General features: G+C 54.9%; 10 protein-coding genes and 1 non-coding gene across 11 annotated transcripts; 4 read left to right on the top strand and 7 right to left on the bottom strand.

Moving 5' to 3' along the window:
* Positions 1 to 1,620: 1,620 nt before the first annotated feature.
* P170DRAFT_441805 (putative phosphatidylglycerol specific phospholipase) lies at positions 1,621 to 3,298 on the top strand. Its single transcript, XM_024850404.1, has one exon. The coding sequence runs from the start codon at positions 1,671 to 1,673 to the stop codon at positions 3,174 to 3,176; it is 1,506 nt and encodes a 501-aa protein (XP_024698710.1). The 5' UTR covers positions 1,621 to 1,670; the 3' UTR covers positions 3,177 to 3,298.
* On the bottom strand, positions 3,272 to 5,413 carry P170DRAFT_77041 (MFS transporter). Its single transcript, XM_024855374.1, has 2 exons — positions 4,637 to 5,413; positions 3,272 to 4,586 (listed from the first exon to the last, which is right to left on the bottom strand). The coding sequence occupies exons 1-2, from the start codon at positions 5,247 to 5,249 to the stop codon at positions 3,367 to 3,369; spliced, it is 1,833 nt and encodes a 610-aa protein (XP_024698709.1). The 5' UTR covers positions 5,250 to 5,413; the 3' UTR covers positions 3,272 to 3,366.
* A 3-nt stretch (positions 5,414 to 5,416) lies between these two features.
* On the top strand, positions 5,417 to 7,099 carry P170DRAFT_486322 (uncharacterized protein; the record flags this gene model as incomplete). The annotated part of the gene is made up of 3 exons (XM_024853929.1): positions 5,417 to 5,613; positions 5,875 to 5,980; positions 6,133 to 7,099. The coding sequence occupies 3 exons, from the start codon at positions 5,417 to 5,419 to the stop codon at positions 6,829 to 6,831; spliced, it is 1,002 nt and encodes a 333-aa protein (XP_024698708.1). The 3' UTR covers positions 6,832 to 7,099.
* P170DRAFT_441804 (interferon alpha-inducible IFI6/IFI27 family protein) lies at positions 6,863 to 7,906 on the bottom strand. Its single transcript, XM_024850403.1, has one exon. It carries the CDS (start codon positions 7,693 to 7,695, stop codon positions 7,174 to 7,176), a length of 522 nt encoding a protein of 173 aa, XP_024698707.1. The 5' UTR covers positions 7,696 to 7,906; the 3' UTR covers positions 6,863 to 7,173.
* Positions 6,978 to 7,051, bottom strand: P170DRAFT_t214. The gene has a single exon. It is a non-coding gene; the product is annotated as a tRNA-Val (tRNA).
* Positions 7,907 to 8,295: 389 nt separating the features above from the next.
* P170DRAFT_451421 (putative ferric-chelate reductase (Fre2)) lies at positions 8,296 to 10,312 on the bottom strand (the record flags this gene model as incomplete). Its single annotated transcript, XM_024851183.1, has 2 exons — positions 8,296 to 9,841; positions 9,888 to 10,312. The coding sequence occupies 2 exons, from the start codon at positions 10,310 to 10,312 to the stop codon at positions 8,296 to 8,298; spliced, it is 1,971 nt and encodes a 656-aa protein (XP_024698706.1).
* Positions 10,313 to 11,168: 856 nt separating this feature from the next.
* Positions 11,169 to 11,464, bottom strand: P170DRAFT_481350 (uncharacterized protein; the record flags this gene model as incomplete). The annotated part of the gene is made up of 3 exons (XM_024853861.1): positions 11,169 to 11,207; positions 11,263 to 11,280; positions 11,348 to 11,464. 3 exons carry the CDS (start codon positions 11,462 to 11,464, stop codon positions 11,169 to 11,171), a joined length of 174 nt encoding a protein of 57 aa, XP_024698705.1.
* A 653-nt stretch (positions 11,465 to 12,117) lies between these two features.
* Positions 12,118 to 13,317, top strand: P170DRAFT_441803 (uncharacterized protein). The gene has a single exon (XM_024850402.1). It carries the CDS (start codon positions 12,171 to 12,173, stop codon positions 13,227 to 13,229), a length of 1,059 nt encoding a protein of 352 aa, XP_024698704.1. The 5' UTR covers positions 12,118 to 12,170; the 3' UTR covers positions 13,230 to 13,317.
* A 3-nt stretch (positions 13,318 to 13,320) lies between these two features.
* Positions 13,321 to 15,196, bottom strand: P170DRAFT_514626 (arrestin C-terminal domain-containing protein; the record flags this gene model as incomplete). The annotated part of the gene is made up of 5 exons (XM_024855230.1): positions 13,321 to 14,046; positions 14,099 to 14,545; positions 14,594 to 14,906; positions 14,953 to 15,093; positions 15,159 to 15,196. The coding sequence occupies 5 exons, from the start codon at positions 15,194 to 15,196 to the stop codon at positions 13,744 to 13,746; spliced, it is 1,242 nt and encodes a 413-aa protein (XP_024698703.1). The 3' UTR covers positions 13,321 to 13,743.
* A 1,029-nt stretch (positions 15,197 to 16,225) lies between these two features.
* On the top strand, positions 16,226 to 17,865 carry P170DRAFT_370456 (fungal specific transcription factor domain-containing protein; the record flags this gene model as incomplete). The annotated part of the gene is made up of 2 exons (XM_024844957.1): positions 16,226 to 17,093; positions 17,141 to 17,865. The coding sequence occupies 2 exons, from the start codon at positions 16,226 to 16,228 to the stop codon at positions 17,863 to 17,865; spliced, it is 1,593 nt and encodes a 530-aa protein (XP_024698702.1).
* An 812-nt stretch (positions 17,866 to 18,677) lies between these two features.
* P170DRAFT_469010 (acetyl-CoA synthetase-like protein) lies at positions 18,678 to 26,093 on the bottom strand (the record flags this gene model as incomplete). Its single annotated transcript, XM_024852584.1, has 2 exons — positions 25,584 to 26,093; positions 18,678 to 25,517 (listed from the first exon to the last, which is right to left on the bottom strand). Exons 1-2 carry the CDS (start codon positions 26,016 to 26,018, stop codon positions 18,678 to 18,680), a joined length of 7,275 nt encoding a protein of 2,424 aa, XP_024698701.1. The 5' UTR covers positions 26,019 to 26,093.
* Between the last annotated feature and the right edge of the window lie 1,054 nt (positions 26,094 to 27,147).

The following is a 27,147-nucleotide window of genomic DNA, read 5'->3' as shown; positions in this document are numbered from 1 at the left end:
ACTCTACCACTGCATATTCTTGACGGACCTCAAGAGCCACACTAGTAGCCAATTTCGGAGACCACGGATGGCCAGCTAGAACACAAGGAGCACAATTTGATTGGTGAAATCATAAAGTGTAAACGCAAAGGCCGGAATCGTGATACGCCGCAAGTCGAGATGCAGGAAGCGTCTGAAATTGTCACCTGCGTCAGCCAAATCCCAGGAATGAACCTCGACTTATTTCGAAATGCTAGGACTAATAGCTATTACGCGGGTCCTCGTCTCTTAGAACAATATGGAAGTTTATATCACATTTGCCAAGTTCGATGCTACTTGGGAAAGGTACATCAAGAATGGTACTCGCCATCACGTTGAATTGATGGAAATTGTTAAGTACGGGCCTTTTTGATACATAGCGCCGAGAAGATGAGGATTTTGCAGAAACTGTGTTGAGGCTTCTGGTCTAGTAATGAATGATCAAGTACCATCCTATGATGTAGTAATATCCCACCAGCTCTTGTTCCCCGAACACGAAAGGTTTTTCTGCCTTTCCTTCTTTTGTTCTTCCTTTTGTCTTTTCTCACTTATCTTTTCGCCTTTGCTTAGAAGTTGAGGCTTATGGTGCATCTCTATAGATCTACAATTTCGAGCAACTCCATCGTATTGCCTCGGGCACCAGAACAGGTGCACGCCAAACACTGCAAAGTTCCCGGTGACATCAGACGTGATCCATTTGTTTTCTTTCACCCGAAATTCTAAGTGAGTGTAGAAAAAGAAACAAAAGTACGGAGGAATCCTAATCATACGATCTTCAGACCGCAAATCTCCATCCCCCAATTCTAACCCTACGTGTCATATGCACTTGACAGGCCCCTTGCCGATCGGGTGACAGCATCAAAGCTAGGAGGCGGGACGGAGTAGCGATAAACTAGGTGATACTGTGCAACCGAGATGCTCACCGCGACTCGATCGAAAGGAAGCCGATCTCGAGGCCAGCGGTTCATTTGACTTCCATATATGCAGCACATACATGCATATTGGTGGCTGGTCAATACCTGCCATGTACTCCGTAGAATGTCCAGCCTCTTTGGACTTTGGAATGAGAAAGTTACACCGTCTATGCAGGGTGCCACACCGACTCGAGATCCCAACCGAATACACCCGGAGAAATGGAGGGGTCTTGCAGGTCGAATGTCACACCCTCTGTCACCCTCGAGCGATAAGGAGTCGGCCAATAACAAGAACGACGGATGGCATATTGTCACCACGTGCCGGGCGATAGGCTCCCGTCGGCGTCTCTGCAGAACGCCAGGCACGCAGTGGATCGGAGCCAGAGTCTTAAGGCTGCGAATCAGGGGGTCGAGGGAGGCCTCATGCGGCCGTCACGGACCAATGGAGGGGGCGGGACTGCAGATCTTCGGGCGGACACCCAATAGGGCTGCTTTGGGAGAGCGAGCTAGTCCGGTTTGAGACTAGCTGGAGTGATTGCAACGGCTGCCGGGAAGCCGAGCGCACCAGCCAATCAGAACAAAGGCAGAAGGCATGCGGGCAGGTCACGGGCCCACCGCCTTCGCTCTCCGCCTTCACGACCAAAAATGGGATGGCAACAGCTTCCTTACTTCTGCTCCAACCCCTCGTCCTTGCGCAATCCACTTCTTTCTCAACTGAACGCACCTTCCGAATCCACCATGCAATGGGATCAGTCTGCAGGCACACGTGGGACCGAGGACCCGGAGAAGCTGCCGATGCTCAAGCATCTGGCGCCAGATGATCCGGTCACTCCCCACGCGCTGCTCGGTATAAAGACGCCCTTCTGGGAGCCTCGAACTCCGGCCTCGACCATCTCCTGGCGCAAATCCGTCTGCATCACTCTCCTGCTGCTTGCCATGAGCATCCTCTCCCTCGTTACCTTCTTCTCGCTGGGCGTGGGCATCTCCGGCCTGCCCCACGGCCCCGCCCCCTCCGCCCAGAGCCCCATCAAGAATGTCGTCGTGCTGGTGCAGGAGAACCTGTCCTTCGACGTCTTCGCCGGGGGTCTGACCTACAGCGACGCCATCGACGGCCTGGTCAAGACCAAGTACTGCAATCCCGCCAACGTGACGGATCCCACGTCCGAGAAGGTGTGCGCGCAGCCCGTCGCCAAGAACGTCGCCCCCGACGATCCGGACCACAGCATTAGCGGCGGCAACCAGCAGGTCTACGGCACGTACCACCCCAACTACAAGAACGACGTGCCCGACATGCAGGGCTTCGTGACCGAGCAGATCGCCTCCTACGGCCTGCACACCGACCTGTCCCGCGCCGCCGAGGTCATCAACTACTACACCCCGGACAATGTGCCCGTCTTCAGCGCCATCGCCGAGAACTTCGTGCTCTTCGACCGCTGGTTCGCCTCCGTCCCGGGGCCCACCAACCCCAACCGCGCCTATCTCACCTCCGGCACCTCGCACGGCCACGGCACCAACGACGACGACTTCCTCACCTCCTCCCTGCCCCAGGTCTCCATCTTCGAGCAGCTCTCCAACGCCAACATCTCCTGGGTCAACTACCAGAACACCACCGGCTCCGGCTTCCTCCCGGACGCCCAGTTCTACAAATGGACCGCCCAGTCCGGCAAGGACAAGACCAACGTGCAACCCCTGGACCGCTTCTTCGCCGACGCCAAGTCCGGCTCCCTGCCCCAGTTCACCTGGATCAACCCGGAATGCTGCAGCTACATGTCCTTCCACCCGCCGTCGCCCATCAACATGGGCGAAGGCTTCGTCAAGAGCATCTACGAGGCCGTGCGCTCGTCCCCGCAATGGAATGAAACTCTCTTCATCCTGACCTTCGACGAGCACGGCGGTTTCGCCGACCACGTCGCCCCGCCCGAGAACGTCCCGTCCGGCGACAACCTCACCTACTCCGAAAAGGCCAAGGACGGCCGCTCCACCACCTTCCACTTCGATCGACTGGGTGTGCGTGTGCCCACCGTGCTGATCTCCCCGTGGGTCGGCAAGGGCCTTGTCCAGAACAGTCCGTCCGACCAGTCTGGGGAGTTCACGCATACGTCGATCCTGAAGTATCTGGCGGAGTTGTGGAATTTGCCCGTCCTGGGCCCGAGGGTCGAGTGGTCGCCGAACTTCAAGAGTCTGATCACGAACAGCTTCCGTGATGATACGCCCCAGACTTTGCCTTCTCCGGCTACTTTTTAGATTATTGCAGATTCAGCGATGGAAGTACATTCCATGGAAATGGGAGACGAATGATGATAAATATCTATTATGCAGCATGCTCTATAGCATAGTATAGTATAAATAACAACCAATAAATGAATCCAATGCCGCTTGCTACCATTCAATCAAACGAAATGAACATTAACATGAATATGAAGAGAAGATGAGATCAAAAAATCCCAAACCTCTTCCTCCCCTTCGTCGACCGCGACCGCGACCGCTGCGTAATCGCCGAGTTGCGCGTATTCACGCGGTCGATGTCGTAGGGGCTCGCTTCGTAGGTGCCTCTCGACTGGCGACCGTCTTCGTCGCTGCTTGTCGACACCGTATCCGCTCGTTCCAGATCGTATTCTCTCTCTCCGGTCTGTGTATCCACGACCCCATCCGGTGCCTCGCTCTTCTTCTCCTTCTCCTCCTTGGTCTCGCCCGGCGCGAGCGTCTTCTCTGCTAACTTGCGCACGAACGCATCTGACTCCGCGGCGTACTTGCACTTCTTGCGCACGGCAGCCCCGTACTTATAGAAAATAAACGGGAAGGGCAGACACGCCAGACTCAAAAAGGCAGGGATGCAGGATGCCCAATGAATACCGAGATTATTATACATGTATGTCGTGAACAGGGGGAATCCCGCGCCGAAACAGGATCGAATAATCGAGTTCGCAGCCAACACACTCGCCGCGTAGATCGTGTACGCATCGATCAGGTACACCATGATGCCCAGGAAGACGAGGACCATGCCGAAGCCGAAGGGCGCCGAGGCAATGATGCTGACGATCCAGTGGACGTTGGGGCCGTTGGTCCATGCGAACCAGAACAGACCGATGGGGATGGCGACGGCGCCGACCATGGTCGGGGGGAGGCGGGCCTCCGGGGGCGCGAAGCCGCGGTGGCGAGTGTGTTCGCGGACGTAGCGTTTATTGTCGTACATGTTTGCGGCGACGGCGAGCATCATGCCGATCATGACGCCGAGGAAAGGGAGAGAGCCGATGCCCTCCGACCAGCCGCGGATGGTCTGGAAGACGATGGGGAAGGCGTCGAAGAGCATGTAGAGGGTGCCGTAGACGATGGCCATGTAGATGGAGAGGAGGAGGACGATGGGTTCGGCGAAGAGGAGGATCCACGGGCGCAGGAGGGAGGAGCCGAATGCGGTGGCGATGGAGACGCGGCCGCGCTCGAGGTCGAGTTTTGAGCGGTAGATGTGGCCGTGGGGGGAGAGGGAGGTCAGTTTGGTGGCGCGTTGGCGCAGGAGGACTGGCGCGTAGGTCTCGGGGACGAGCAGGACGGTCACGATCCAGATGAGGCCGGTGAAGGTGGCGAGGAAGCCTTGCACCCAGCGCCAGCCGGCGCTTTGGCCGAGGAAGCCGCCGATGACGGGGCCGAGGGTAGGGCCTGAGATTCGTTAGTGCTGCGACGAGGTTATTGTGCGTAGAAGGGCATACCGAGGAATGGAGCTCCGGCGAACAGGCTGGTTGCGAGACCGCGCTGGTCGGCCGGGAAGATGTCGGCGATGACGCCGCCGGCGTTGGTGAGCGGCGAGGAGCCAAAGGAGCCCGCGAAGAAGCGCAGGATGATCAGCGACCAGCTGTTCTGTGCGCCAGCGGCCCCGGCGCAGAAAGCGGCCAGGGCGAAGTACGACACGAACATGACGATCTGGCGACCGACGAGTTCACTCAGCGGCGCCCACACCAGCGGTCCCACGGCGAATCCCAGCACGAACAGCGACACGCCCAGGGTGGCCAGCTCCTGGCCGATGCCAAAGTCTTTCAGCACCTCCTCAATGCTGCCGGCGTAGGCAGACGAGGCCATCGACACGCCGAAGGTGGCGAAGGCGACGGTGATGGTGTAGGCCCATTTCAGGTTCTTGTTGAAGAGCATGGGATTGCGCGGGTCGTCGGGGATCCATTCGACGATGAACGGGTCATCGTCGGTGCCGGCGCCCACGTAGGGGTACTCGATGACTTCGGAGGTCACGGCGCCCTGGTCGAGCAGCAGACGCCAGTGTGGGATGCGTTGGGGTCGCGGGGCTTCAGCGGCAGCATCTTTGGAAGCCATTCCCAGGTGTACCTGTACCTAATGGTCGAGACGTGCAGGCACGGAGAGCATGCTGGCTGGAATGCGCATGCGACAGGCACAAGGTTTTATTAGATTGGGTTCATCTGGCCCCTGCGACCGAAAAATCTGTCGAGCCACCGCGAAGCAACTCAGACCGTTGTGTAATGATGACAGAGGCGATCGGAGGATGCGACTCGAGGCTGCGCATTGGCTGGGATTCGCTGGAGGATCCGCAGTGGATTCGCAGTGGATTCGCAGTGGATTCACGGTGGATCTTCTGGTGCTCCCGGTTTTCCGTTCGGCTACGAGTTCGGCAAGCCGACGGCCGAGGTAGAGCAGTTGGGTTTTTTGCCGTATGCAGTAGGTATGAGCTGGTATGATGCTGATGGTGGTATATCTTGGATGGATGTTGGTTGATGCCAGTATAGACAGTCATGGGTGGTTCGATCTCTGGCCTGATCTGCACGGATGTACTCTTATCCATAGATCCACGGAGTGCATGAGTCCTGATCAGCCACTCGACTCCAGTATCCTAACGGATTGAATTCAAAAGATGGACTCTGCGATCCTTCAGAGCGCGAGAACGTCCATAATGCGGATGACTCAGCTCTTGTGCATCATATAGAGTTATGCGGTGCTTCCACTGTACTTTCCTCCTCAATCCAATTGCTCTTCTGGACACAGGCAAGGACTACCGGGAATCATCGCCATGGCTACAACAATGGCATCCGGTTGGTGGATTTCATTCCATCACCATTATTTTCAGGAAGCGAAGCATCTACTACAAACAGGGAAGCATATCAATCTACCACGATGCCTTTACCTCCAATTTCATGTACTGACCATATGTCTAGTCCTTAACCATCTTTATATCTGACTACAGCCGACTCTGCGAAGACAGCCAGAGTTCATCTATCACTTCAACACTATACTCAGCTCTCCGCGCATCCATAACACTTCCATGGCATCCCTACCCCCACCCCATCCATCGCTACCACCACGCCCTCCGTCACCCGAAGACGGCGGCATCGTGAGAACTGACGAAGAGCCGGATACCGAGCGACCGGACAGTCCTGCAGACACTACTCCCTCGGAGTCGGGGGACCCAATGGACCTGGATTCGGAACCGGAACCGCAACCGGAACCCTCTCCACTAACGCCATCCTGCGTGCTCGACCTCAAGCTGACTCCATGTCCGATCCCTGACCATGAACATCCGGTGTCGAACGTGCCGGATGTGGTCGTATTAACGGCGGGTGCTGAGGCATGCGAGCCTCCTCATACAGCTTCCTCTGTCGAAGTTGACGAACGCATCAATGAGAATTACGTGCCTGATGTCGTTGTGCTAACGGCGGGTGCAGAGGGTGCAGAGGCATGCGAGCCATCTTATGCAGAATCCTCTCTCGAAATCAACGAAAGCATCAGCGAGAATTACGTGCCGGATGTGCTTGTGTTAACCGCGGGTCCGGTGCCGGAAGGCAACGAGGGCCCAACTTCTACCTACCCGGGCTTCGATCAGGAGGATGTGGCTGATGTTGAAGAGTTGAGTAGGATGTTTGAAGCTATGAGCCCATTCCACTAGTCACCGAGGACATGGGCGGAGGGTGCGATGTGTATGATCTGGGCAGTTCATTGGGATACTCAGAATACATTCCAGTTGTCTTCTACATTCCATCCCTCCAAAATCGGCAGACCCACCGACGCCACTAGAAACAAAAACAAAAAGAATGACCAGTCTGGGGCTCGATCCCAGGACCTTATCGGTGTTAACGATACGTGATAACCAACTACACCAACCAGCCATTGATGGAAATGAAGTCCACTATTGTCATTATATCCCCGCTCCTCGACCCTCCCTCCCTCACCACCAAACCCCCATCCACACCAATCCACTCACAATCCATCCAACAACCAACCATCTGGACTAAAACCTCCACACCATCCCCAACCTCTGAAAAAACGAAAACAGCGACCCCCTCGGCACATACCCCGCATACAATCTCTGCCACCAAGCCGCAAAGCTCCCCTCCAGGGGCCCCAACTCCCCAAACCCCAGGACCTCCAGCACCCACGGCGCCAGGATCACCAGCACCCCGAGCGCCAAGACCGTCGTGTAGACTGGATGATCGGTCGCGAAGTCGTAGGCCTCGGCCTTTGCACGGGATAGCGCGTCGGTCGCCGGCTTGGCTGTTTTGGCGCCGCTCTGGATGGCGGTTTCCAGGCTCTGGAGGAGGGTTTGGGCGAGGGAGGAGGTCCAGCCGGTTGTGGAGACGAGGTTCGAGAGGTGTTTGGGGATGAGGGATGGGTCTTCGGTGGTCAGAAGGATGGTCGTTGCGTGGGTGGCAAGGGAGGGGTCGTTTGACTCAGGGGTGTTATAGCTGGTGGTGGTGGTGGTGGACTTGCGACGGGCGCTGAGGCAGGGGAAGAGAGTGGAGATGATTGACATCTTGGTGGCAGGTGGATATCGTATCTTGAACTTGTAGAGATTCAGGTAGAGTAGATATGATGTGGACTTGAGATGGAATGCTGGATGCTGAGGGGAAGGATGAGAGATGAGAGGGAAATGAGCTGGATTTATATCACAGGTGAGAGATAGGCAGAGAAGTCTGGAAAGGCATTAACTGCGCCGCTTGAGGCATTTCCCAGATGCGCCATATATCGCGCCTGTCAGAACCAACCGATAATCCAGGGTTGCATCGTGGCACTGCATTCACTGGCTGTCGAGGGTTGTAAGCGCTCGCCGAGGCATTGGTCGGTTGCCGCAGTTGCAGGCACAGCCTCGGAAGGGCGCTTCTGTTGTACTTTTGTAAGGGTAAGGCTATTCTTTAATTTTAATCAGGTGCTTTGTGATATTCTTTTGCCTTTTTTTAATTTCTTTTTGTGTTGTTGTTGTTGGTTGTTGCCGCCATGCCCAAACATCTCGGAAATATATAGTGTAACCTGCATGATCTATGAACTACAGCCGCGGGGGGACAAAAAGAAAAAGGGATTTAAATTTAATCCCTCTCAAGCCAAAAAAACCGACCTTATCTCGAATAAATCCATACTACCAGCTAAACGACTCCTCAACCAACCTCACCCTGACCATCGGATCCCTCATCAACCTCGCCACAACCATCCTTACCTCGTCCGCCATTCTCGAAGGCCCACTAACCACCACCACAACCTCCGCCCCTTTACAACCCGAAACCTCCCGCTCAAGAAGCCTTGGGATATCCATCCGACTCTGGTGATACACAACCGCATTAAGCCGATCAAACCGGTCCGCACCCAGCGATTCAGCCATAGAATCCACCAACGGCTTGCTACGCACCGCCCAAAACAACTTATGCCACCCCTCATGACCGAGCAGGATTGGCGTCAAGGCCGTGACACCCACGCCGCCCGCGATGGCAATGATGTTTGTCGCGCGGCGTGTTTCTGCGCCGATAATAGATGTTGGATGGTATGCGGATTCGACAAGTACTGGGATTCGTGACACATTGCGCAGGTATTTTGTAATCCCGGATTCGGTCCGGATGTAGATCAGCAGGCCTTGTTGATAGCGTGTGTCTTCTGAGTCCATACGGAATGGGCTTTCCTGGGCTATGTGCTTATCATCAATAGCCATCGCAACTTGCGTATCATCCTTAGCAGGTACCAGGGGCGACCCCGCCGACAAAAAACAATCCGTCATAACAGAGAACGGATGATTCTCCCACACCCGCCAGGTCAAGGTCGGAAAATACAAATAAACATGGCCCTGCGCCGACACTCCAGGAACCTCCACCTTGATGTACTCATCATCCACGACGGAGACATAGGCGGTGCGAATTCCGTTCCGCGCGATACGCAGCACGCGAAACCCCCGCTCGAATCCCCACACCGCGAGACCAGTGTAGATCCAGTTCTCGTAGCCCCACTGGAAGGCATACCGGTAGTAGATGTGCAGGAAAGATCCGATCATGACTAACAGGAAGAGAACGACGTGCCATGCCAGGAAGACCTCGTAGCATTTCCGACGGATCGGAAGCGCTGACGCAGGGATCATAATGGCCAAGGCTAGCATGGCGAGAATACCCCAGTACCAGTACGGCAGCTTACTCTCCGCGGCATGCTCCCCGGAGACATGGTAGATGTGCAGAAAGATAAGCGCGTGGATACCTGCTTCAAGAACACAGATGCCAGCGACCCAGCGGTGCAGAAGCATGAATGTGGAATGGGACCAGTCAGTCAGCCAGAGGAGGAGGTTGTTGCGGCTGGAGAAGAGGACCAGGAGCGGGATTTTGGCGAAGCTGAGGACACCCGTGCGGTTGCTTACGTAGATGGCGATCTCCTCGGAGTTGGACTTGAACCAGAGGCTGGGGTTGGCGGATGAGAAGCCCACAGAGCAGAGGATTATGTTGATGGCAATGAGGTAGCCGATGAAGAGGGATTGGCCTCTGGTGGGCATGGTGAAGGTGTTGAAGAGTGGGACGTTGTGGCGGTTGCCGATGAGGGGGGGAGTGAGTATGTGTGCGTCGATGAGTGTTGTTAGGGAGGTGGGGAGGGGGATGAATCGAATGAAAGAGAGCAGGATTGGGATGAGGGCACAGGCGACTAGCAGGATGATGCTGGAGACGTGTTAGAATTGACATAGTTGATTGAGGTTCGACTTACGCGCATGTTTCGTGGCTTATTTCTATTTTCTCAAAGACCGACAGGGTCTGCCAATTGACATCGTAAATCTCTTTAGGTATAAGGGATACTGATTGTAGCACCTCGGAAGAGTTGACTACAACCTTGGGCCTGGCCGTGATGCTCCGGAGGGCCTGTTCATAAGACTCTTTGGGCAGTGGCTGGTCTGGCGCATTTCCGGCGACATTCGTCTCCCAGTATTTTTGAATAGTGGAGTTTGATTCCTGACAGCGTGAGTACAGACAGTATGCCAGAGTCTGCAAGAAGGCATCGTTGGTCGCATAGCACTCTGGACTGGGAGAATCCTCGACCATCCACATATCCGTGCCGTGATGTGAGGTCATGGAACAGTTCAGAGGGTTGGTAATAGCCGCACGGCAGGCATATGCGCATGGGGGCTGGTACATGGAAATCCCATATCCGATCAGCCCATGGCCCTGTTTTCCAGTCGTAGAGTGGACTGGGCAAGCAAGTAGAGCACTGGATATGAGGAACAATATCGTCAGCTGCATCTTGTCTGCTCAGACTGATCTGGCCTGTTGAGTCGGAAGGAATGGTCACTGAGAGAGCCACAGGGCCTTCGGGGTATTATATTCTTCTAATCGCTTTAAATTCTCTAACAACATGAGCACGATTTGTCAAGAAAACCGCCGAAGCCATCTCTTGGCAGCGATTGTGGATATTAGCCAGCATCACCACACTACTACCCGGTCATCTGGAGAGCATTATTATTGGCAGACAGATCGTCAGTTGATGAATGAGGAAATGCCATAGCAAGTTGCTTAGGAGGGAAGAGTCAGATGCTACCGGGCGACACCAAGAATATTGAGCGCAAATGAGCACATTTGTCTCTAGCGCGAGTGGAGACGGACGAAGCCCCGATTGGCCTTTATGCCTGCAAGATCGGTTCTACTTGCCCAAGTAGAGTTAAAAATGTCTTGAGCGTTTATTAATGACTGAGGTGGGTTATACTCGAGGCGAGACATTGGGATGTTAACTTTGATCGCTATCCTGGCCGTGACTAAAGCGATGTCCCGCGATCTGACCCCTGTCCCTTCCTTTGAGAGCCCTAATTCAATTTTATTTAACATTTTCTTTCCTCTTTTATTCTTCATTTGAAACGTATATTATTGAAGCTGAACTCGTGTAGAATTGACCTTGAAGGCATGGAGATACACGAATTTTGAACCCGAAAACGATCTGCCAATAGATGAACGAAATGATAGCTTAAAAACCCAGCTGGACATAACCCTCAACCCCCAATTAGTCCAGCGGGATCGTGTGACAGCATCCCCAGCAGCCCTGCACCAGAACAGTCAATAACGGCCCGAGGCCAACGAGTGCATTCCGAACTTACCGGCATACCCGACGCGCGCTATACACAATCAGCACCATTCCACAAGAAAAATTGCCCATAATTGAGACAAAGGGAAGAGACTCACCTGCCCAGAAGGACAAACCGGCTCGACGGGTTGACAAACATCGATACAGACATCTTGGCTCCGGGCGGCGACCGCCAAGGAGAGCACGGCGAACAGGATGGCAGGAATGCGAAGCATGATTATGATTTATGATTTGTATATGTGCGAAAGAAGAAAGCGTGAAAGTCAAAGATGCTCGAGAATGGAAATCGCAGGCTCGCAGGTGGCAGTCTTTATACGTCTGTCGGTTCACCGTCACTTTGGGGAATTCCATCCCCTGACGGAATGGAAGCAAGGAGTCGCTTGGCTGGTTTCAAGCTCTGGTTTGCTTTCGATCATACATCATAGGAGATGTCTGAGCTGGGCGTTTCACATTGGGAATGCTGGATTTTGAGGCTACGGAAATAGACTGATCGTCGGTTCGTATTGTCTGGGGTATAATAGAACGTGGGGATGAGTAGAAATGATCAATGGAAAGTGAAACTACTTTTAAAGAATGCAGAGCTGAAATACACTCGTTGGAGGACAAGTTGGCGATAGCTCAGATTGCAGGACTATAGGCACATCAAACCAAGGCAAACAAGCAGCATCGGCAAACCACCATGCAGCTCGTCCTTGCAGCTTGCATGTGATTTGTTTCGAGAGAACTCGCCCTAATTGATTAAAAAGAAAACAAAAATGCTCCCTTGCACAAATGACGATCCCCCGGCAAGACTCCGGCAGTGGCGGACCCACCACCGCGCGGGACCGATCAGATTTTTCTTATCGCGCCCCTGAAATATTTACAGGATCAAAGACCAAAACAAACAACTACATACATCTACCTATTTATCACACAATCAACATGGATCCTCTCCGCTACCTGGCCGCCCCCCAGCCCTTCAAGGCCATCACGGAAGCCTCCAGCAAAGAAATCAAAGCGCGCATCGCCTTCGTGGACTCCCTCCTGGCGCACCCCCGCCTCGATGTCTCCGAATCCCAGCACGAAGAGTTCGTCATGTACCGCGAAGCATGCGAGATCCTGGCCGAGGGCGAGAGCTCCGAAGACAACCAGCAGACGCTTCAACAGGGGGCCACAGCGCTGGAAGCGAAGCTGGTGCCTCAGACCGACGGCGCCACCGACGTGAACCTCTCTTTCGACCTCGCCACCAAGACCAAGATGGGCGAGGAGGTCGACAACCTCTGGAACATGTGGAGTTTCGTGCGGTATGAGAAGTATCTGCCCGCGCAGGCGATGAAGGGCGACGACGAAACCAAGAGGGAAGCGTCGCAGGCCGGGGACCCGTGGCATCGGGCGTTCTGGAAGCCGTTCCAGGGGCGTCTGGAGGCGGAGAGCGAGGCCTTTGCGCGCGTGCTGAAGGGAGAGAATGCGCATAACGAGTGTCCGACGTACTTGTTGCTGGCGCTGCTGACGGAGCGGCACACGCTGGACTGGGACGAGACGCTGGCGCTGATCAAGGCGTGCGCGGGCAGCGAGGAGGGCGAGACGGTGGAGATGCCCGGGGCGGATATCGTGGAGTTGATTCGCGCGCGCGACACGACGGCGCTGGCGAAGCGGTTGGATCACGACGAGGCGAGCATTTCGCTGTCGGCGGAGTATGTGATGGGGGTGCCGGCGATGGTGCTGGCGTTTTTCGGCACGCATCTGCCCGAGGCGCTGTTTGATACGGACGACTTTGATTCGGCGCAGTGGAAGCCGAAGCAGCGGTTGGAGGATCTGCTGCAGATGACGGAGGGACAGGAGGAGGCTGTCAAGGCGCTGATGAGTGAGATGTACGATGCGATGCTGGAGGACGACTCGAGCGACGATTTCGAGGACGAGGAGTGGGTGGATGATGAGGATGGCGAGGATGATCTGCTTGATGAGACGGCGTTCAGTGATGGCTCGGAGGAGGACTACTGATTGGAAACTGAATGTTATGATCGTCACGATTTAGATTTGGATTGAGGAATTGGTGTTTGGGCTTAGAAAAAAGGAAAATGGGTATGTGTTTAGAAGGTAATTAGATAGGTTTTTCCAGACAAATGATGAATCATTTGGCACTGAATGGTTGAGATAGCAAAGGCTAGTAATGATGGTAGTAGGACCATATTTCTTCCGCGGTACATCTTTAGATTCGATTTACATTTCTCGGACCGCAATCCGAACTCGGGGAGATTGGAGAGCCATGTTCTGGGTAATAGCTGAAGCTTCATGGACAATCCCGTCGTTTAGTGCAGGCCCTGCAAGCGCAGACATGGAAACCACTAGGTCGTAGCACCCGAGCTGGTGGTGAGTTGCCAGAGCTGACCTGTCTGGCTGGTTCTGATGGGATTCCTGTCGAGTTCAGGCTATTTGTAGCCTGTTTCTCTGCTTTAAGCAGATAATTCCGTAGCGTGGGTTCATAATTGATCATCCTGAGGTTGGATGGCAGCTTTCACACTAGACCCTGCGGCAGACTGAGGGTTTCGTAGTCAGGCGAGCAGCCAAAAATCAGATCGTAGCAGGGAGCCCAAGGTAAATCTGCGGGGGCCGTGAGTGATTCATTCTGGCCTTCGCTACTTGATTCCACGCCCGCGAGATTGCCGGTCAACATGGGATCACTCGTATGAGCGCCGTACAATGGCGGAGGGGAGTCGTAGTCATGCAGAAATTGTTCGAGAGTGAAACCGCAAACCGCTCCGTCTGGTGTATTTAACTCTGGTAGCATAACGATGCTGAAAGGGAGGGATCCTCTGATCTGTTACACGCGTTAGCTCGAGGTAAACCGACGGGTCATGGGAAACACTTACCAAGGTTCGACGGCCCTCCGCATGCAGAAGCTCGACCGTGAAGACCAGTTCATGGTGGATTTGGATATGGTTTGATTTGACGCGCTGTGTGCATTCATTCAGACTCTTCGGTAACGACACGGCCTTGGTTGTGCTCCACTCGATATCATACCATTCCGATGCGGGAGCTAGATAGTCGTCTTCGTGTTCTTCATGGTGTTCAGTGAAGAGGATGTGATCTTTTGCCGAGGTAAGATGTCTCACTCCGTATCGTGTGGCGTATGCTGCGGGCGCTTCGATCTTGATGGAATGTTTTTCAACTACCGCGAGATTGATTGATTTCATCTTCAGACCTTTGTTTAAAGGCGCCATCCAGAAATTGACGGGGAACGTGGATCCGAAGGGGATCTTCTTGTGGGGAATCGAAATGCTGTATGGGATGGTCGCTTCGGAGAGGTCTTCGGCCACCTGTGCCGGCGTGAGTACATTTCTGCTATTCCCGCGAAGGCGACTAACCCTTGGATCCGAAAGCAAAATCACACTTGAATCCTCCACGGCAGGTCTATATATCCGGATTGGTTCCGAAACCACGTGGTTGCGATAGAACCGTCGCTCAATGATTCCGTATACTTTATAGGAGTGGTACTCGTGGTTCGGGCCGGCGATCGTCTCGTGCATGTTGGGGTCTAGCGGAACATCGAACGGGAATTCGTATTTACCGGCAGGCAGGATGAACGATGCCATTTTCTTTGACGACGCCAGGGTCTGGGATCTGACGAATGTAACCTCTTCATGGCTTGTTGACGAGATTATGCCTTCCTGGAACGGTCTGTTCTTATTAGCGCCAGACTTTATAAAGCGTAAGTTTGACTCACAGTTTTGTTTGTCCTTTTACCTGGACGGAAATGCCCCGAATTGGAGTGTCACCCGAAAGTGATAGGCAGAGAGTGCCGGATATTGAAGGTTTCGTCTCGGTCTGTTGTGTTGACGGGAGGAAAACGCGTGATTGGTCCAGTCTTCAGCCGATTAGCCTGAGATCGGGAGTAGGCAGTAGTATCGGATGGATGTTCACAATACTTACCGGAGACTGCAGCAGATGCCGTTGGCGCTGAATACCATGGTGGAAAGTGAAAGACTGTACAGCAATGGGCAAGAAAGTGTCTGTACAACTATGCAGGGCGTCATTGGATTCAGGTATGTTATCTTTATAGTCGGACGCGTTGTGAAATTCCGACTCCCGTTATAGAATCCCGACATTCTAGCTGAAAAAGGAAAAAGTATGTGAAATCCCGACGGAAAGTAATTCAGTCATCCCGAATTCTCAGCTGATATTTGATCTGATTGGTCTCGAAGGTCGGTGGGGCTTTACTTGAAAAGAATCTTCCGCTCAGCTGCGGCGCCTCTTGCCAAAGAAAGCAGAATCCCCAGCAGTGGGGCGAAGTTCCAGCGTCATAAATCATGAGACATCGGCTTCATTCACTTCAACGTGGCCACCTCGTGCATTTGAAGCTGACAGCCTTCACCTACCATGTAACCTTTGCAGCACCCACGTCACTACATATTGTCCCTCACGATTGACCGCCCAATCGGATCTCTCACTCTAGGGTCTGCAAAGTCAGGATTCTGACCAGCACCTGCTCCAACGTCCACATGGAGGTGAAATTCCATATCAGCCAAGATGGTCGAGTCCCGAAGCGAAAGTACGCCAAGGAGGCTTGTGATCTGTGCCGCCAGAGGAAGGTATGTCGGAGTTCCCCAATATGGATGGGTCTTGCTAACACTGCTTAGAAAAAGTGCTATCACGATAAATCAAAGCGCCAACAGCCCTCTTCACCTTCATTAGCAAGTCAGAAGGAGAAAAACACTGGCCATGGCTCCTCTGATCGTGGTTCCGGCCCACGGCCATTGATCAGGGCCCCTGACGGTGATCGATCCCAAGGTCGGCCAGAACAAGCACCTCAATTACCTGTAGACCCAAGGCAGGCGAATATACAGGGCCCATCAAGGCGGCCCCAACCGGCAGAGATTATGGGTGTCTCGAAACCAAGGAGATCTTCGCTCACGGGAACCAGGGACTCGGGGACGGACCGTTTTATGGGTGACTTGAACCCTGTGATTTTCTTTGTTGACAGCACGAATACTCGACTGATGCGCGGGCGGACTCACCAAAGAGACGTAGGAATCTGGCTGGATAAAGAGGACGAACTTCTCGTATCGGGCGCAGATTCTCATGCAGAAACTACACATCATTCTGGACAGCAAGGCAGCCAACGACGAGCCGTTTTACTCCCCCCACGGCAGAGCCAGGAGGCATTGGTCGATATCTACCTGCGTCGGATTCACCCCACACTGCCATTAATCGACGAGCAGGAGTTTCAACGCCAATTCAAAGAAGGCTCGGCTTCTCCTTATCTCGTCCAGGCGATATGCCTGGCCGCGTCGAAAGACCACGAGGCAGAGCCCTTCCTGCGTCTAGCAAACTCCGGGAAACTGGCCCTTTCGGAATTCAGCAATTTGCTTTATGACGAGCTAAACCAGGCAAACTCACTGAAACTTGAGAGGAGGAGGGTCACGCTAATCCAAATTCTTGCCCTTCTCTCACTCCATGTCCCGGGGCCCAGAAGTTTCGAGGACGCTTCCTTGTACTTGACGCAAGCCATCCATCACGCGCACACCATGGGACTCCACCTCACAAGTCCCGGTCCGGTGCAGGATAAAAAACCTGCGATCGCGCTATTCTGGTGTTTGTGGGCCCTTGACCGATATAACGCTGCGATACAGGGTAGACCACTCGTCATTCATGACAGGGACTTGGGCCAGCAGCTGGCGGACATACTTCCGCTTTTTGAAGCTCCATTCCGTGTCCTCCTCAGTTTAGCCTCCGCGCTAGCTGACGTTTTCGTAGTCTACCGGCCAGCTTTGGAAGGTCCAATTGATTCTAACAAGCCAGAAATCCCGCGATTCGAGGATGTAGTGGATAAATGCGAGGCGTGGGACGTTCCACTAGATACGATATGTAAGTGATCCTCTGAGGTAGAAGTGAAAGCTCTCTAACTCTCTAAGTATCACTTGAACTTGTATATCATGCAATTGCCCTTCTAGCCTCACGGCCATGGGTGCTTAAGGATCAACCCAAATCGGACACCTTGTATCTCAGGCAGGATCTGTCCGTCTATCGCATAGTGTCCTTGATTCAAATCCACGAAGTATCACAGCTCTTACCGCTACCAATCATTCCCTACGCCATATCATTGAGTTTCTCGGTCGCGTACAAACAAATCCAGCGCTGTCAACTCCTCAGCACGCAGGATACAGCGAAACACCACGTGCGCGCTTTGTACAAGAGTCTTGAAGCCTTATCCCCGACATGGTGGTCAGCTCAGGTCATGACTCGACTCGGCCGGCGCGTATTGCATGAGATTCAACGCACCACTGACAGAACAAATGACCAAATATTGCCAGAGCAGCCCCGCAGGAGGCGGCCTTCTGATCCCACGATCGCCGAATACATCAGCACTCCGGCGCTGTCGTCTGACTTGACGGCTTCGGAGAACGTCGATAGCCCGTTGAACGGGACAGGTCCCAGAAGCCAACTGCCAGTCGATTTTGCAGACATTGGACACGATACATTTGGTTATCCGTCGGGAAACGCTGCTTTTGACGATATTGATGATCTCCTGGGGAACTTCCTCAATATCAACGTCCCGACATGTCCGACCCACCCGTCATTTACTGATTTCGACGTGGCTTGGGATGACCAAATGTCTAATTATGCCAGCTTCTACTGATAATGGCTTATGTGGCTTCTCTTGGATCATACCTAACTCTATTCGCTCTATCTTGCTCCATTCCTTAGTGTTTGTTATATAAAGGACTAGGATGACAGGAAGAGACACTCCGAAAGAATGAATACTGCTGCGACCGCTAGTACTGGGGCATTTTAAAGCAATCCCGGACAAGCCTACACGCCTAGCATCTGATGATGAAGCCTCTGGGCAGGAGGCTTCAGGTGATGAGCGATCCTACTGGTCGAATCGAATGATTTAAGCAAACATTCGACCGTCAGGCAGGCCACTGAGAGCCACACCCGATTTGGATATGGATACCAGTTTAAAATCACAAATCTTTGTTGCATTTTAAGTTCAGAACTAATCCATCGATCTCCTCTTTTCGTAGCTATGAGAAGATATATAAGAGCCTCCAGCCTTACTTATTTCTCACTTATCTTTCAGGCTGGCTACTTCTGTTGTACAGCATATTTCAGCTTACGATGTAACCCGTAGAAGGCAGTAAACCCCGTAATACAGCAATTCAAGCAAAACATTCTTTGAACTTGATTCGATACGGCTTTCTAACTAGTCTCAACTGTACCGACTGCGTGGAAGTACTTGAAAGTTGAAATTGAAGGATAATATTTATGGATTATAACAGTCCTCGTCCTTGCATGGGATCTTGCCTGAGGCAGCTGACTTCAGGTTAAAATCGAGTCAAATAGTTCACACCCACGAAGAATTATTGAATAGAATCAGAAATGGTATTATTGATTATATGCAAGACCAATAACTCCTCAATACACAACCCAACAGATTAGAATACACTTTTAGAGAGGCACCGAGGCCAGCAGGTTCACGTGATACGACTCCTCCGGCGGCATTTCCGCGTCGTGGACTCCGTTCACTTCATTTCCATTGACCCCGTTCACTCCGTTCTGCGCGTTGATGCCGTTGACAATCCGTCCAACAATCCCGTTGACTCCATTCGTCATGCGACGGCCAGGCTCCGGCAAAGGAATCTGAGGCTCGCCCACAAATGATGGCATTCTTCCCGCGACGCCCGTGCGCGCGATCTCCTTGATCCTCGCCGCGAGCTTCTGCAGCGTGGCGTCCGCGAACGATCGCGTCATGGCGTGAGTCGAGAAAATCATCTCAATTCGCACCTGCTCACCAACCGGAGTCGCCAGGATGGACATGTCGCAGGCGTCCGGCGAGGGGCAGATGAATCCAGGCACCACGGTGGTCTTGCCTTCCATGGTGATGGGCTGGGTGACGTCTTCGCCGCCGAACTCCTGGTACTGGAACACGGTGCTGAAACGCGTCTCCTTGGACCAGTTAGTGCACTGGTCGATGATCTGTCGGAAGCCGAGACTCTCGTGTGGAATGGTGTCGGTCTGCTGCTGCTGGATCAGCTGCAGCAGCTCCTGCACGGTCGCCATGGTCGCCATGTTGGCTCGCACGGGGACGATGTTGAGACAAGGACCCATGACGGACTCGACGCCGTTGAGCGGCAGGTTGCGACCTGAAACCATGTGGCCGTACACCACGTCCGAGGTGCAGGCCATCTCCGCAAGGGTCATTGCCCAGGCGGCCTTGACCACGGTGGCCGGGGTGATGCCGTGGTCCTTGAAGGCGATCAGCGGGACCATCTCGACGATCATGGTGTTCAGAACGTTGGTGGTCGACATCTTGGAGTGCGAGACCAGCTGCGTCATATTCGATCCGGCCAGCATGTCCTTGTAGAAGGCCTCGGCCCCGTCGCTGGTGTGCAGCTGCATGCGCACAAAGTCGGAGAATTGCGGTCGCGGGATGAGGTCCTCGCCCTTGTACGCCGTGCCGAGGTCCTGCATGAGCAGCGGCATCGACGAGCCGTCGTACTGGGCGTGGGACACGCGCATGATGACGCGGTGCTTGACAGCGCCGTTCTTGACCACCATGAAACGTACGATGGGCTCGCCGAGGCGGGGGGTACGAGCAAGATCGTCTCGCACAAGCGCCTCCGAGGGATCCTCATCGTCTTGAACGTGGAAGGTGACCTCGGGCGTGCACGATCGCAGGATGACCTGCAGCAGCTGGGATCCGGTGGTGACGAACACAGTGCGGAGGACCGCGTGCTGTGCAACCAACTTGTCGCAGGCATTCTGCAGTCGGCGAAGGTCAATGGGACCGTTGAAGTCGAACACGAGGTAGTTGCTCCAGCCGCGGGTCTGGTTCAGACCGCCGTTGATCGCGAGCGACTGGAAGTCCGTCGCCTCCACGACGTCCTCGACCTGGAACGCCGGCACCCCGACCTGGGGCAGCACGATGTCATCCAGAAGCTTGTCTTTGGGAATGGACTTGACGCTCGAGAACGGCTGGAAGGTCTGGGGCAGCTTCTGCTGCGTCAGGGTCTCGGCGACGGCACTCATCGCCTCCAGGGTAGGGTGCTGGAAGACGGAGGCCGTAGAGAGAGGGATGTCGCGGGACCGAGCGGCGGAGGCGAGACGCATAGCAGTGATGGAGTCTCCGCCCAATCTGATGAAGTTGTCGTTGAGACTGATCTGGGCCGCAGGCATCTTCAGACACTCGCCCCACAGCTGCTGCAGAGTATGCTGCATCTCGGTGGTGGGCGGACGCGCCTCCTCTGTGGTACCGGAGTATTGGGCCATCTCTCGGTGAGTCAGTTGGCCACCGACGCGTTTCAAGGTCTTGCGGTCCGCCTTGCCGGAGGGCAGCTTGGGGATGTAGTACACGGGCAGGTAGGTGTTGGGGATCATGTGCATGGGGAGGAAATCGGCCATACGGTCCTCGAGACCGGACAGCGCGGCAACGTGTTGCTCATCCGGTGGCGGAATGATCGCATCCACATCCACCGGGGTTTCCATGGCGTCCTCACGCGAAATGGGGAGGAAGGCCACCAGGCGAGGCTGATCGACGGCGTCCTTGGCGGAAACGATGTCGACGACGGCATCGGGCTTGTTAGGCAGGCTCTGCTTGATCCGGTATTCGATCTCGCCTAGCTCCACACGCTGACCACGCAGCTTGACCTGCGTATCCTTACGACGCTCGAATCGCAGAGTGCCGTCTGGGTTGTAACGGACGAGGTCACCAGTCTTGTAGACCACCGGCGGGCGGGTGTCATCGGTTGGGTCGAGCCACCTAGGGTTCTCGACGAAAGCGGCCTGGGTCTTCTCAGGCTCGTTCAGATAACCCCGGCCGACGTTCCATCCTTCCATCACCAGTTCTCCAACGCTTCCCACGGGCACCAGACGGTGGTGGTTGTTGGGCATCACAACCCACGACGCACCAGAGCAGGCGCGGCCGATGTTGCGCGGGCTCGAATTAACCGTCAGGTCCCAGTTGGACGTACTGGCCACGCAGCACTCGCTGGGACCGTACCCGTTGACAAGTCGCACGCGATGAGCCCAGGTATCCAGGTGGGATTGCGACATGGCCTCACCCGCCAGGACCAGAACCTTGAGCGTGGGAACATCGTCGGGGTTGATCAGGTTGATAAAGGACGGCGTGAGGGCGGCCCAGTTCGCATTGAGCGTCCGGACGGCCTCGGTCACATCTCGCTTGCGTTGCTCCTCCGACGCGAAGCACACCGTACCGCCGATGACGAGCACGGTGAGAATCTCGACCAGGCTTGCATCGAAAGTGAAGGACGCAAATTGAAGGGCTCGTGTGTTGCGATCCATCAGCATCGCCGGTGCGTGGGAGGTCGATCCGGAACAGTACGATCCGTGCTGGATGATCGTGCCCTTGGGCTCTCCAGTACTTCCAGAGGTGAAGATAACGTAGGCTGCGTTCTCGGGACCAACGGGGTTCACAGGAGCGGTCTCGGGAATTTCTTGCTCTGGGGTTTGCTCGTCGAGGACCACGACGTCGTAGTCATCGCCCAACGAGGCGCACAGCTCGTATTGCTGAGGCGAGCAGACGATGGTCCTAGCCTTCAATTTCTGGATCATGAGCTGAATGCGGTTCTGCGGCTGCGAGGGATCGATGTTCAAGAAGGCACCGCCAGCTCGCAACACGGCCAGCATGGCCACCGGGGCCCACCGGCTCTTCTCGAAACAGCAAGGAACGAACACCTCGGGACCAACGTTGGACTGCGCGAGACGGCGGGCCAGACGGGCTGCATGCTGGTCTAGCTCGGCGTACGTGAAGGATCCGTCCCACGAGCAAACGGCTTCGTGGTCGGGGCGCTCGGCGATACGGTCACCGATGATCTCGTGGATGGTCCGGTCCATGCGACCCGGAATATCCTGGTTCCACTCGCGGATGTTGGCTAGGTCCTGAGGACCGAGCAAGACTACGTCGCCCATCTTCTTGTCGTCGGACGAGGAGCACATCTGGTCGAGAAGGTGCTCAAGTTGACCAAGGACACGCTCGACGTAGTCTTCGGAAATCAGGTCCGAGTCGTAGTGAGCGGCGCAGGATACCCCGTCGGCCTTGAGACTGCACTCCAAGGTAAGAGCGTAAGTACCGAAGTTGGCGTCGGCGTCGGACACGTTGCGCAGATCCGGCTCCTCGAGGACGGCGGCCTTCTCCTTGGCCGGCTGCACGACCAGCAAGGTCTGGAAATCGCAGGCGGAGTTGGCGTCCGAGCTGAGACGGCCAATGTTCTGAAGACCGGTCTGCTCGAACTCGATCATCGTCGTGGCCTCCGACTGCACGCCGCGAACAAAGTCGAAGACGGTCACAGAGTCAGACTCGGGGACCTTGACGCGCACGGGCACGGCAGCGATACCCGGTCCAACGAGACGGTCCACGTCAGGGACAGGCGCATTGCGTCCAGAGACGATGGTTCCGAAGACAACGTCGTCAGATTCCGAGTGGGATCCAACGATCATGCCCCAGGCGGCGCGGATCATAGACGGCATGGTGATGCCGGACACTTGCTCCGGTCGGTTGAGCTTCATCTCACGGTGCACAGAGGCATCGGCAACAGGCTGCTTCGCGATCGAGACAACGCAGGGAAATTCGGTGCGGACGGCACCCTTCAGGTACTGCTTCCAGTACTCGTCGGCAGCCTCATTGTCGGTGTTGACGACGTAGCTCATGAACTGTTTGAAGGTGGTGTCTTTTTCAGGGGCCTGACCCTTGTATGTCTTGTCGATGCGGTCAAAGACCAACTCCAGTGTCCACGCATCGTAGACGGCATGATGCACTGTCCACACGAAGGTCCAGCCATCACCGTCGGGAACGAGGCCATATCGCGTGAGAGCATCGCCTGCCTTCATAGGCTGCTGTTTGTCGGTTTCAAGATATTCTTCGAGAGTGTCAGCCGACCGCCAGTCGATGTCGCCCAGGAGGACCGCCTGCAGTGCGGTGAACTCGGGAGGGTAGATAATGCGAGTTCTAAGGATCGGGTGCGCCGTCACCACCTGCTGGCAAGCTTGCTTGAACTTTCCGATGTCGACGCTAGCGGCTGGCAGCTTCAAACTGTGCTGCGCAACGTAGGCACCGCCCCGGCTGTCTGACAGCGCAAGCAATCCAGCCTGCAAGGCCGTACAGGGGTAAAGGTCCTCGATGGCCGATTTCTCGACGCCGCATTGGTCCGCGGCCATTCCAACCAGCTCTTCTCCACTGGCTCCCTCTGGAAGTAGTGAGAACGGAACGTCTTCGAACTCCAGCTCCTCCATCGTAGAAGAGGCCTCGGCCATCTCGTCCAGTCTCGGGTGCGTGAAGATTCCCGCCACGCTGAGGCCGATGCCTCCGTCTCTGGCCACGTTCACAAGCTTCATCGCGTCGATGGAGTTACCGCCAATCTGCAGGAAGCTGTCATCGGCGGAGATCGTCTCTTCCGAGATCTCCAGCACCTCGGCCCACATCTTGCGCAGCACTTGTCCAGTGGCGGTGGCGGGCTCCTTGCGTTCGCCCTTGGTGACACCTGACAGAGACGCCAGTGTGAGCTGCGAGGCAAAGTCTGTCAAGGCCTTCCGGTTCGTCTTGCCGGACGCCGTGAGCGGCATGTGCTTCAATTTGACGAGCGTAGACGGGATCATGTATCCAGGAAGGGCCTGGGCGGCAAGGCTCTTCCAGTCAACCGTCAGCGACTCGATCTTCTCGGCAGACTCCGGATCGACCAGGTGGAAGCCATCGGCAAATCCCTTGCTCAAGGCAACGAACGCAGCAAGGAACGGCCGGTCAGGCTGATCGCTGGGCCTGACCAAACCGACCGAGATCTCAAGGCCCCGGGGAAGAGTCTGACGCAGATGGAACTCGACCTCTTCCAGCTCGATACGCTGGCCACGCAGTTTGACCTGCATGTCTTTACGCCCGACAAGGTTGATTCGGCCATCGGATCCATATCGGACAAGGTCACCGGTCTTGTATGCCCGATACGGGGGTTCACCACGGATGTTCTTCAACCACGGAGTGTCCGCAATGAAAGCAGCAGCCGTCTTGTCCGGCTGGTGGATATATTCCCGGGCGAGGACAGGCCCTTCCACGACCAACTCTCCGATCGCACCGATAGGGGCCAGACGGTCATGGTCTGTAACGTCGGCAACCCAGGTGCAAACACCAACACCCCGACCGATGGTCGATCGCCCAACGGGGCCCGAGAGATCACCCGTCACGCAGACGGACGCCTCACTGGCACCGTACATGTTCAGCATCTGCACGCGGCTGCGCCAGGTATCGAGGTTATCTTGTTGAACCGGCTCTCCAGCCAACAGGAGAGTCTTCAGATCGGGCAGATCGCCGGGCTTGAGGGATCGGAGGAAGGAGGGGGTCAGACAGGCCCAGTTCGCGCGCAGATCGCGCATGGCTCCGGTGGTGCGGCCGAGTCGGTCCTCCTTGGAGGGCACGCAGACGCAGCCACCCTCCACGAGGGGCGTGAAGAGCTCGAATGTGTTGACGATGAAGGTGTATGCGGCGAACTGGAACGTTCGGGTTTCGGGGGTGATGTTCAGCCGGCTGGCATGTTCTTTTGCACTGGAGCAAACGGCCCGGTGTTCCTGCACGATACCCTTTGGCTTGCCAGTACTGCCAGAGGTGAAGATGGCATAAGCGGCATCACGGGGCGAGGCGCGACGAGGGAGTTCGGCACAAGGGGGAAGTTGACGGATGAAGGTTGCATCGACGGCGATGGCTTGGGGGAGGGCATCGGCCAGCTTGGCGCAGTGCTCTGGCGCAGCCAAGGCGATCTTCGCATCTAGTTCTTCTATGATGGTGCTCAAACGGTCTATGGGCTGTGCCGGGTCAATACACACGAAAGCTCCGCCGGCCTTGAGAACACCCAGCATCGATACTACGGCCCACAGGGACTTGTCGAAACAGACGGGGACGAAGACTTCCGGCCCGATGTTCTGGGAGATAAGGAAGTTACCCAGCCGAGAGGTATAGTCTACCAGCTGCGAGTACGAGACCGAGCCATCCCAGCATTCCAGAGCCGTGGAGTCGGGGCGTGTGGTAGCCCTCTCGTCGATCAGCTCGTGAAGGCAGGCCTCGAACATGTCCGGAACGGTGTTGTTCCATTCATGGATCTGGTTCCACGAGGATGGACCGAAGAGGTCCAGCTCCCCGATAGGGGTTTGAGGTTCGTCGACGATAGCATTCACCACACGGGCCAATGCCTCTGCTACTGACGAAGCGATGGTGTCACCTATAGTATGTGATGCGTAGGCCAGAGTGGCCTGTTGTTCGGGGTTGGAGGAGAGGATGACGGCAAGGGAGCCCTGAACAGAGAAGCAAGTGAGTTATTATGACTTGACATCAGAACCTGGGGAAGGATGTCATCATACCTGAGTGGATTGCAGATCTTGCAATTGCGACTCGGATACCTGATCCAAGCAGTTCCACACGAGAGTGTTGATGGAAGCTTTCGATTCCATCCATTGTCCAAGCGACGCGGATGTCGACGACTCACCCACGAGCTCGGATGTCGAAGCCTGAATCGCTTCAAGGGGAGTGTCGATGGGAATGTCGCCATGGCACAGAGCAAAGCGCGACGAAGGGTCGGTGGTGTCGTCGACCCGACCGAAGCAGATGATATCACTTCCAGCATAGTAACGGAGGACCACAGCCCAAGCCCTCAGCAAGGCATCGCTGGAGACAGGCGTCGAAAGGGAGCCTAGAGCGACCGGGATCGACTTGAAGCCTCGCACATCATCATTCCCCAGACTCTCCGTAGGGAAATGACACGGAGCGGCATCAATATCAGACACGACCTGCAACATGGTTGCTCTCTCAAAAACGGCGGCTCAAAGAAAAAGAATATTAAGTATAAAGGCTTCAATAGTATTACATATGGGGGTTTACACAGAACGAAAGAATGAGCGACGCGAAGGCAAAGAGAATGAGAGAAGGCAAACGGCAGTCAGGCCGAGAAATGTCAAAGGCCAAAAACTTTTTGACTTTTTGTTTCTGATTCATATGAAAAAAGTGGAAAAAGACTGACATTCAGATCAGAAACTCCTAAGGCTAGCTTTTCCGATCGCCTGGAAATTCGGTACCAGATCGCGTTTGTTTCTCCTTGAGACCCGATTCCCCGATTCAGCCATCCATCCGACCCGACCCTCTAAGGACCTGGGATCGACCTGAAGGAATTTTGTTCCATCGCTGGAGTATGATCCACGACGTCTAGCTTTCACACCACTGGGCGTATCCCCATAAACTAGTTCTCATCCAGATGCCCCAGCGGGCCATTTAGCGTGTTAGACCAGGGTGGAACTCACGATGTGCTGGATATCCATCTTTGGTTATTTACGATATCAAACTCGATGTCTGGGTAACAAGACGGTAACGGTTTTAGGTTGCTCGTCATGACGGCGTATTACAGAGGATTCGATACCCGATCAGATTAGCTCTGTCGATGGGGCTGATCGGCACTTTTAGCGCGCAGCGGCTCAATTGGTTGGCTCTCAGGAACTTTCCTGGAGCTCCGCGTCTTTTTTTAAAACCTGCTGCAGACGCACGCTAATTGCCGAACTATCGGCATTGACCGCACAGCTGCTACTGACGCAGTCCTGCTGTTTTGCACAGCAACCGCCAGAGAACTCACATTCCGTCCTATCTGTCTCATTTATCGCACACTCCTGCCTCACTTTTAACATGCTTTTGCATTATATCCCAAATACCTCAATTGAAAATCCCCCGTCCCAAAAATGTTCCAATTGTGGACTCAGGAACAGGAAGGATAAAATTCGGATCTAGATCGGAACCTCATCCACAGGACCCGCTTTCTTCTCATTGAACCACGGCGAGCGGGTCGAGGCCCAGAGCTTTCCGGATGGACCGGCCATACAGACACAAGCAATAGCAAGAATAAGTAAGCCCCAACCAGCCAGGGGAAAAAGGTACTTGATT

This window comes from Aspergillus steynii, assembly GCF_002849105.1.
Source record: "Aspergillus steynii IBT 23096 chromosome Unknown P170scaffold_11, whole genome shotgun sequence".
NCBI classification, from domain to species: Eukaryota; Fungi; Ascomycota; class Eurotiomycetes; order Eurotiales; family Aspergillaceae; genus Aspergillus; species Aspergillus steynii.
This window is presented reverse-complemented; position numbering and strand designations above follow the sequence as displayed.